The 10522-nt window shown below is 55.0% G+C and overlaps 1 protein-coding gene across 5 annotated transcripts; it reads right to left on the reverse strand.

The window, feature by feature from the left end:
- Positions 1–753: 753 nt before the first annotated feature.
- ZFAND2A (zinc finger AN1-type containing 2A) lies at positions 754–8878 on the reverse strand. Of its 5 annotated transcripts, none has more exons than XM_027125555.1 (8): positions 8620–8878; positions 7998–8036; positions 7320–7418; positions 6766–6860; positions 4959–5148; positions 2416–2567; positions 1629–1712; positions 754–1305 (listed from the first exon to the last, which is right to left on the reverse strand). In XM_027125555.1, exons 3-8 carry the CDS (start codon positions 7372–7374, stop codon positions 1282–1284), a joined length of 600 nt encoding a protein of 199 aa, XP_026981356.1. In that variant the 5' UTR covers positions 7375–7418; positions 7998–8036; positions 8620–8878; the 3' UTR covers positions 754–1281. The 5 variants fall into 5 exon arrangements, with proteins under 5 accessions (XP_026981356.1, XP_026981358.1, XP_026981355.1 ...); XM_027125557.1 differs by having other exon boundaries at positions 7998–8047; XM_027125554.1 differs by lacking the exon at positions 7998–8036 and having other exon boundaries at positions 8620–8876.
- Positions 8879–10522: the final 1644 nt, after the last annotated feature.

The following is a 10522-nucleotide window of genomic DNA, read 5'->3' on the forward strand; positions in this document are numbered from 1 at the left end:
TAAAATTTCTAGTACCCACAATTAAAAAACAAAACAAAACCAGGTAAAACTCACTTTAATGTTTTATTTAATCCATCATATCCAAAATACTATTTCGACCTGTAAATATTTTTAACAATGAGATATTTCACTTTTTTTTTGGCATTGACTTCCAAACCCAGTGTCTCAATTTGGACATTAACCTTACTTGAGAAAGACCTGTACTTAGATTTTATAAAATTTACAGCTGAAAAACCAGATTCACATATTCATGTTCCTGACATACTCAACATGGCTTCCTAATGACTGGATGCAGGTGACAGCTCTGCGGCTACGCTGGACGCCGGCTCCACGTGCTCCCTAGCGGCCAGTGGCCGCTGCACTGGCCCTGGACCGCAGAAAGGGCTCCGTCCACGTAGTCCCCAGAACCACAGCGTCAGGAACTCCGCTGGGGTGGGGTGGGGGGCGGTGGCACTGCTCTACCAGGCCCCGCATGATTCTGGTGCACCTGGACAACCACGGGTCCAGATCTAACGCCACCAACAGGACAGGGCGTAGAAAGAGCTGGATAACCCGCCCGTGGGATGGGAACTGAATACATCCCCCAACCACTATATACATATATATATATATATATGTAAAACATCGTTATTGGAGTATGATTGCTTTACAATGGTGTGTTAGCTGCTGCTGTATAACAAAGTGAATCAGCCATGTGCATACATGTATCCCCATATCCCCTCCCTCTTGCACCTCGCTCCCACCCTCCCTATCCCACCCCTCTAGCTGGTCACAACCATTATATTTTGAGGCTATGAAACCAAACAAGGAAGAGAAACTGCTTGGATTTTTGTTAATCCGCAAGCAGTGGGATGTCTGGAGCGCATGGCTGGGTGCCCCTGGGGCTATGCCTGGGATGGCATTTCTCTTCATCCGGTTCCCTGAGGTCCCAGGAGATGACGGCGCTCCTGACAGGCCCCAAAGCCCTCGGTGTCACCCCAATGCTTGCAGTCAGAGGGTCACAGGCTGTTCTCTCAGTCAAACAGGAGCGGTGGGCTGGGGGCCACCACTGGACAAGGACCCCTAACAGGGTAGGTGTAGTCCTGCCCCCGTGCCTGGGCTCAGATGCCACGTGAGGAAGACACAGTGAGATCCACTGTCGGTGGTTTAAGTGACAGAAGCCCCTGACCAGCTCAGCTCAGGGCAGAGCTGCTCGCGGTGGGAAGTATGGAAGTGCTAGAGCATAAAAGTTCCACAAAGCGCAAATCATGGACGGAAAGAGGCCAGTTTGAACAGACACAGTCACATCAACGCTCTACTCTCCACCTGAAAGAGAAGAAAACAGCTATGTTCTTAGGTTTGTCTTGATTAACCAGAAGCGGGTGATCGTACAAAAGACATTCGCCAAACACAGTGCTTCAGAAACCAGCTACAAAGTGTTCCTCTCGTCACCCTGTGCTGGCGGGACCTGCGTGTGCACCCGGGGTTGACAAAGCCCAAGGCCGGGCGTGCGTCCCTCCATCCCATCCAGCTGTGACGGAGCGCGGAGCTCCAGGCGGCCAGTCATGAGCGCTGAGCACGCACCCGAGGGACGGAGAACCGCCCCGCCCGACACAAGGGCAGCAACACCGCGCGCCCCCGACCAGTACCTGAAGCGCCGAGCCAGCCAGCCGCCCGGCCCCTCGCGTGAAGCCCCCGACGGCCCAGGTTCCGAGTCCCTTGCTGCCGAGCACCTGCGCAGAAGGGTCAGGTCAGAGCTCAGCCAACCCCTCACCGGTGCCGAGAGCCACGCACGCAGGGACGAGGTCACCCCCCAGCCCTGCTCGGGCACAGACACCACGAGAAACGGCCGAGTGGAAGTGACAGGTGACTCGGGCTTCCATTTCTACCCACGGAATGTGGGGGCAGACCTTTCCACCGACCCGAGGAAGGTTCTCCCTGTAAATAACCAGTGAAGGGGCAGAACTGCCCCCATCAGAAGGTGGGGTGGAGTCCGACACCCAGGACCTATTTGGAGGGAGGGTCGCTGGAGGTTAGGGGGGGTGAGCTCAGTGCGCTGACCCCACAGACCAGTGTCCTCATGCAAAGGGGACGCTTGGACAGCACCGTGCACAGGGAGAACGCCACAGGAAGGTGAAAGGCCAGGGTGACGCGTCCACAAGCCAGAGAACCCCGAGCCTACGGGAAGCACCCTCACGAGGGGGAGGCCGGGGGAGACCCTCCCCACGGCCCCGCGCGGTGAGCAGGCATTTCTGGCTCCAGAACTGCAGTCCCAGCAAACAACGACTAGAATCCGGCTTCGATTTGGAATCCGCTTTTAATTAAGATCATATTCACCCAAACCCCTACAGCGAATGGTCAACACCAAGAGCTGAGCGTGCAGCACGGGTCCAGGTTGTCCCAACGCCATGCAGGCCGAGCCGGGCCTCTCCTCACCCCGCCGTGCTGGCAGCGGGGCCTCCGCGGGTGCAGCCGTGGTCCTGAGGGTGTCTGTGCTGAATGCAGAAGCTGCCGCGACACTCGGCGCAAGCCACCCGCAGCATCTCTTTCCGCCTGCAGCCCTCTTTTGAGCAGCGGTACGTGAAAATCTGAGAAAGTACAAGTTGCTTCAATGTTCCAGCAGCCTCACCGAGCAATCATTCGACAAGCCCCGCCCCCCCATGAGACCATCGGCATTTAAACTAGAAACGGTCCTTAGCTAAACAGAATGAAGGCACCGGGGTTTCGCTGAGATGTCTTTCTGTCAGGTAAACAAGGAAATACTAGTTTAGGAGACAGAAAAGTTTTAACAAGTGGTAAATACAAAAGCGGCATTTTAAGTTGGGGTCTCATGTGAGGTGCTTGGGGGGGTACTGCAGGAAAAGAACAAGACGGGGGGCAGGGGACGGGGACACGGGAGGGAAGGAGGCCAGGCCCGAGGCGTGGCGCACAGCCCTAGGGGGAGCTGGCGCAGGCTGTGTCCCGTCAGGGGCAGGGGAGCCGGCACAGCCGTTAGTTACTGCGGGGTCTTTGCGGTGATATAAACTCCCGGGCACTTCCGACTCTGTGTGGGTGACGGTGTCAGGGAGGAGGGGTCCGGCAGCTGGGGGGCAGCCCTCTGGCCAAGAAGGGCGAGTGACCCGGGTGCGTGGAAACAGTGCAGGTGCCAGTGGAGCCCGGAAGACGAGGAGGGGCAGCGCGCGGTGGGGAAGTGAGGGTGGAGCCAGGAGGGAGGAGGGCCTGGTCACCGAAGCTTCCGGAAGGCTCGGAGGCATGGCAAACATGAGCAGCAGCAACGGGCTGGAGGAGACGGGCCAGGAAGGGGTCGGGGGGGGGCCTCCAATCAGAGGGTCTGGGCTGGAAGCTCAGGGACAGACTTCACCCTCTCCTGTTCCAGGTTATTTGTCATAATTGCATTTGTTCTGTATTTAGTGTAACGTACAGAAACCGTGAGGTAAGGTGGTCAGAAGCCAGTGCCCTGGAGATAAGCTCTAAAGGCCAAGACAGCAGGGGGCAGCGCAGCCCGCATCCTAGGGAAACCACCCAAATAAACCCGGAGGCCCCAGGGAGCGTGCAGTGCTGGGCTGGGCCTGGGGACGCGTGCAGGGCTCCGAGAGTCTCCAGTCCGAGGAGTGGACCAGCTGCCACGGGCCATGTCCAACCCGAGTCTCCTTAGACTCTAGTTGAGGATGGAGAAGTGACCACAGGTGGCGGCTCCGATTCCGCCTGAAGTTCTATAAAAGTGACCACAAAGAGATGTTCTGAAAAAGGATGGATGAACCCCAAAGGGCAAAAGATAAAAAGAAAACAGCCACAAGATTTTAATTTTTTTTTTTTTTTTTTTTTTTGCCTGTGCCACGCGGCATGCGGGATCTTAGTTCCCTGACCAGGGGATAGAGCCCCCTGCAGTGGACGTGCGGAGTCTTAACCACTGGACCGCCAGGGAAGCCCAAAACAGCCACAAGATTTTAGAAAAAGCACGTGGACGAGCAGTAACGGACTCAGCAGACATGAAAAAGCTGAACTATGAGCCGGCAGGGAGGGTCAAGAAGCAGCGTATGTGTGACACAGAATCCCCGAAGGCTCAGAAATCGACAGCAGCAGAGGCAGCGCGGGTAACGCGGGGCCCGGGAGGAGGCCGCGCGTCTGGGAGGACCCCCGCCCACACGGCAGAGCTGCCCTGTCCCCAGCGCGCGCGCGCGGTCAGCTGTGGACCTGGCGCGTGGGGACGACTGACCACGACGTAGGAAAGACCACCTGTACATGGGTCACACAGAGAAGAGGGAACTTGAGGGGAAAAAGGAGGCCGGCCCGGGAGGTCCAGCCCCACAGAGCGGGAGTCCAGAGGAGATGGCGACAGGGTCAGCCAGGGGGAAGCTGCCACACCCGGGGACAAGGAGGACAGCCGGCCCCTTGCGGGAACTCCCTGAGCAGCAGCAGAAGCGGGAAAACCCCCGACGCCAGCGAACGCCCAGGCGAGCCGCAGCGAGGGCGCCGCAGCGAGGGTGCCGGAGCCCAGCGGCCGGCGCACCGCGGGGACCGGGCGTCACCCAGCACTACAGGGTGAACGAGACAAACGCGAGCTGGATTTCAATGCTCTGCTTCAGTACATGGTACCACGTATTTAAGGAGAGGCAGGTGGCCGCTCCTTCCACCACAGCCGACTCCAAACGGACAGACGCGGGACTTCAGAACGAGCACCAAGACGACCAGAGCAGGAACGCCCATGTTTGATTTTACATCGCTGACATTTCCCAGGCGGAGCTTGGGAAAAACCACACACTAACAGAAGGATTCTAGAAAACCACATTAACTTTCCATCTTGGGAGGAATTCCTGTAACGAAAGCAAATCCTAACATAGGCCCTAATATTTAGGAAATATGCTCATACGCCTGTAAAAACCCATGCTGTTCACAACCCACGAAAACACCGATCAACTGTTAGGATTTTATTCTGTACAAAAACTATTAAAACTACTTAGCCTCGCTGGATAACTGACCTTCCTTCCTCTGAGGAGAAACCAGCCCCCAGAGGGCTGACACAGACTCTGTCCTCACCTTCTCTTTCTTCTTCCCGGGGTGGTGCTTACAAGCTCCATCCATGTGCTCACCGACCACCACGTCTGGGACCTCTCCCGTTTTTACTGGGATGGGGCTGTTACAAAGTGGGCACACTGGCACCTGAACATCCTAAAAATAACAAATACAAGATGATATTCCAGATTCAGACAATCAAACCTCACACACACACACAAAGGCACAGTGGTACAGCACATTGAAAAGCAAACAGAGTACAAACACTGACATCTGCCCCCCACGAGAGGAGAGTGTGGTTGGCACAGGGGATCGGCAGCAAGGCATCCCTAGGGCTTGCAGACAGTTGCCTGAAGTGGAACCCAGGAGAACTGAAGAAACAGACTATTAACCACCCGCAGAAATGACCCTGAGACAGAGGTCAAGTGCAGCCCAGGAAGGCAGCTGGTGAACCGATCCAGGACAGTCTCAGGGCGGCAGGGCTATCTGTCCAGCACCATGTAGTGAGCAGTGAAGCTGCCCAAACACCTCGAGGGTGGGGCTGCCAGGAAGAAACACCAGCCGTGAAGAGCCTCAGCTCCTTCGCCTGCCAACGGCCTCCCCGGTGCTCCTTGTAGCTTCCGCCGCGGCCACGCAGGCAGACTAGCTCATCAGTCAAGGGCGCACGTGGCCAGGCTGAGCTCTCAGGCTCAGAACCACCACCAAGCCCAGCACTGGGGGGCTCTGGAGGGAACGCCCAGCACGGTTAAAATCCCTCTGGGCCAGGGCAGGAGCTGAGCTAATTTAGCTCAAGAACACTGAAGTGACATGTGGACGAGTAACAGGTAATCACAGAATCGCGATGCCAGCTGTCTGGGAACTGAGCTGGAAAGCCACCCAGGGGTGCTCCTGCAGCTGGCAAGTTGGCCAAGTTAAGAAATAAAGCATCATTCAGTCACCTCTAGGCAGACTCTCCCTATCCAGGGACACAGGAAGGTCAAGGCAACAGACCAGGTAGTTTGACCTGGTCATCGGTGCCGGGTGAACATGAGTCACCCTCCCCCGCCCCCATGAATCAGCAAAGGGCCAGACCCCAGCCGACACTGGTCAAAGGGTGTCGCACTGTCACCCGCACTTCTAACTGCCACCCTGGGGAAGCAGCAGAGTGCTGACAGAAGAGCTCACGAAAATGCTCCCTGAAGCACCCAAAACAAAGTGAGTTCAGGCTGGGACCACCTGAAAAGTCAGTAACCAATGTCTTAAACCTCTGGACTTAAGCAAGTCTGTTTCCTTGCAGCCACCCTCCAGCTTCCACCAGGAACTGTCTGAATCACCCAGGGAGGATGCCAAGGCTGCAAAGTTGCCCAGACAAGCAAGCATTTACAATTCTGCCCAGACCAGAGCTCCCATCAAGCGCTGCGCTGCGTTTCTTGTGCCCCGTGAAGACAGAGCTGTTGCTCCTTGTGTGTTGAATAAAAGGAACTAAGCGTTTTAACATGTAAAGTAAGCTCTGTAGGTTTAGGCACAACAATTTCATTCCAGGAAAACAACCTGTTGCCTTAGAGCTGTGCCGTCCAGAGCTTTCTGCAACGATGGAGAAGCTCCACAGCTGCTCTGTCCACACACGGCTCCCGGAAACCTGAAACGTGGCTGGCGTCGCTGAGAAACAGGACTTTTAGGATTTATTTAATTTTAATTAAGTTTTCTCTACATGTGGCTAGTGTCCACTATCTCGGGCAGCGCAGTTTTGGAGAGTGAGGATGAGAATCTTTAGAATGAAGTATGACCAATTACCTTCTTGAATGCAAAGGGACATTTATGTGCAGCACAGGTAAAGTGATCTTTACAGAAATCTTGTTTACATGCATCACATTCTAACGGAAGAAAATCTAAAAAAAAAAAGAACAAAAAACACACAAAAAACAGTAAAGTGTTTGAAAGACTAGAACAGAAGAATCATAGATCGTATTAAACAGGTATTTACCTTTGCTGAGTTCATATTATGCCTATCAAATACATCCTCGAGGTACCACATGAGAAAAAAATTAGGGGCCATGAATTTGACAATGCCAGCAACACTGCAGAACCGGCATAGCTATCCTTTCCAAAGAGACCCCACCTCACGGGGTACCACGTATTTAAGCAGAGCATTTAAATCCACTCCGTGCTGGCAGCCAGCCTTGTACCTAGCTGTACAGAACCAAAAACTCAGGCCAGCATCTCATTACTGAAAAGCCGGAAAGGCCAAGGCCCAGAGAACGACAGCTAATGAAGACAGTGGCCAGTTCTTCTCCCAGATAGATGACAAGACACCCATTTCCTGTTAACGTTCTCCTAGAAGTGCTTACCTAGCTGATTGCAGGTTTTTTCTGAACAATGCTTCCCCAAATCAGGGAACTCCATTATGAGAAAATGTCCAAAACACAGATGACAGAGTGAAATGTAACCTGCAAGAATTAGAAATAATTAGGAGGAAAGCAAGGATGGTCCGAATTTCAGTCACCAGGGTTAATATTGCACAGCTGATGTAAGTAAACACGCAGGGAGCATCAAATGCCCAAGTCATCTGGGCTCCTGCAGGGGCCTAAGTGTCACAAATTCTTGCCTTTCAGCAAACAGAAAATGGGACTTTTAGCGTAAGTAGAAAAGCTCCTTCAGAATCAAACCCCTTCGCAGACAGATTGTTTTTCAGTTCTTTTAATTCCTAGTTTATCAAGCTCAACCCGAATTTAAGTTTTCATTAATCCATATTTTGACCCATATTGACAGGGACGTCCCATATTCAACTACACAGCTACTAGGGAAAGTTACAGCCTCGGTGAACTTTAAATCGCAATTTCATCTACTGAATATACTTGACAAACAAAACTCCGTTACCAGGTGCTAAGTCACGTTACTTAACTACACTCGACTCAGTCCCCTGTTGCTGTCTTTAACTCCCTTATGCATTGAATTTTACTCAGAATTTATTCCTTAATGACAATCAACCTGGAGTTGACCAGGGGAAGGGGAAGTCGTCAACTCACCAGTGGAAAACAGGTGGACAAACGGTGATGCCACTGCACCTGAGAGAAAACTGAAGTCCACGGCACGCCTCACAGGGGCCCCTCCGTGATCTGGCACCCACCAAACCTCTCAAAACTCTTGTCCCTCCCAGAATTCACGTCCCCGGGGCCTCTTCCGGACCTGCCCATCAGCTCTCCCGCTGCGCTGCCGGGAGGCCTGGGATACTCCGGCCACAGCTGACACCCGCTCATGCCCTCAGGGCCCGGTTTAAAGCGTCACTCGGGGCCTTTCCTAACACCCTCACCTGGCCCCACCCAAATCGCGCTTCCTCTACTCTGTAATTCCTTTCCCAGGACCCGCTCGCTCGGCTTCCCACTGCAGCTTCGTTCCCTACTCTCGGCTCCGCGAAGCGCAGGGCCCAGGTCGGATCTGCCCATCCTGGATCAGCAACACCCAGCGGACGTTCGGGAATCAATCGATCGAGGACCGACGGGAAGCCGAACTCAACCCCGACGTGGTCGCGCTCTCGGCGCCGCAGCCGCGGTGTGAGAGCCCCGTTCTGCTAGGACACTGACGCCCTGCCAGTCCGAGGTTCGCGGCCCCGTCCGACCCCCGCCCGGCACCCCCAGGCCGACCCCGTACCTGGCCCTCGTCTGAGGCCTGCGCAGCCGCAGAGGGGAGCGGAAGGTGGCAGAGACCAAGAGCTGTCTCCCTGTCCGCGGTCAGCCGCGGGGGACAAGGCCAAAGGGACGAGGAAAACAGGATCCGAGCGACGGCCGAGGCCGGTCCGAGTCCGCGGGAGAGCCCAGCATCGCGCCGCCAGCACCTCCCGGCCATTTATTCATAGCCGCCGGGTCAGAGAGCCACCGCCCTCCGGGCGTCCCCGGCGCGCCCCCGACGACGTCTCCGCCGAGCCGACCAATCGCGCCCTCCGCGGCCAGGCGTTCCCGGCGCGCCCCTAGACGTCACCGCTAGGCCGACCAATCGCGCCCTCCGCGGCCCCGTCGGCCCGCCCACTCCTCGCCTCTTCTCGAACTGTCCGGCGGCTTCTCGGGCTGAGGAGTCAGGGTGAGGCAGCTCTGCGCAGGCGCACTGGGCCGGCACCCGGAGCGGGGCGCTGAGTCAGGGCGGGCGGGGCCGGGGTGCGGGGGGAGGATACCCCGCGCTGGGCGCCACGGAGGCTGGGGGCGCGGGCGGCCGGTACCCGGCGCGAGGCTCCGCTGGAAGTGCGTCCAGCCGGCTCACGCAGACAGGCACTGATTTTGCAGTTACAGATGAACTTTAGCGGGTGGGCAAGTTCACAGATGTGGAAACCACAGCCATGAAGGATCGACCGTGTGTGTGTACGTGTATGTGCGCATTTTCCTTACTCTTGTTCTGGACCACGTGAGAGCGTGGCGTGGACACGATGCCCCATCACCTCCCCCCCCGCCCCCAATACTCCCTACGTGACCACTCCAGCCACCCAGCACGGAAATCGGTGGTGACACTATGTTAAGATCCGACCCGCAGACCCCATGTAGGTTTCTGCCAACCGTGTCGTGGATGTCTCTTTCCTCTGTGCTCCAGGAGCCCGTCACCAGTTACCCGTTCAGTGTCTTCCTGTCCCCGACAGTTTTTTATTAAAGATCACAGACTTTCATTCATATAACGTGACCCTCAGGCAGTGTACATCCACGTTTCCTCAGGAGCAGACTCGGGTCATACTTTCTTGGTGGTTACATCACAGAAATGGTACTGCGCGCATCGCCGGCACAGGATTGCAACCGCTCCTAGCGTGGGTGACGTTAATCTTGACGACATCGTCCTCCCGTTGTTTGCTACGTTTCTCCACTTTTTCATTTGTGAATTAATTAGTATCTCGTAGGGAGCGATTCCGAGATTCCACCATTGTTATTCTTCGTGAACCTCTGACAACCTTGACTCCGTCAGTCGCTTCTGCCTGGATCCCTATGACCATTGCCAAACAGTGCTTTTGAAAATTGCCATCATTTCCTCTACATTTATTAGTTGGCGTTCCACTATAAGGGAATGATTTGCCTTCTCCATTTATTTTTTAACCCTGACTTTATAACCCGAAGAACCAGAATTCACACCCAGCATCAGGGAAGGTCAGGAGAAGGTGTGAGAGCGGACACCCCGGGGGTGTCACAGGCGAGCACTTGGCCCACCTCTGCTGTTCCTGATGCAGCCAAGATGGCACCAGACTGTCGTGAGAGCAAAAGACCATCAGTCAGAATTTTTAAATGCAGTGTTTTTGTCATTAACTGAACATCTGCCTTCATACAAAGAGAGATGCCCAAAGCGTTAAGTTAGGTGACCACCATCCGCCTAAGTAATTTACCACATCACGATGAAGGGGAGCAAGGACCTTGTACCACTGTGACCCAGGGGATGGGAGGGGAGGCGGACCTCGGAGCCTTAGTTAGCAAACCGCAGGAAGTTCTACTTGAGAGAAGAGGCCAGAGTGCATGTCCAGACACGTGATTCTCTATCAAGAGACCACAATGCCCTTCACCAACAGCTCACTGTTGTGATCCCTGTT

The sequence above is a fragment of the Aethalodelphis obliquidens genome, unplaced genomic scaffold, assembly GCF_003676395.1.
Source record: "Aethalodelphis obliquidens isolate GAN/ISIS:26980383/991018 unplaced genomic scaffold, ASM367639v1 scaffold30, whole genome shotgun sequence".
NCBI lineage: Eukaryota > Metazoa > Chordata > Mammalia > Artiodactyla > Delphinidae > Aethalodelphis > Aethalodelphis obliquidens.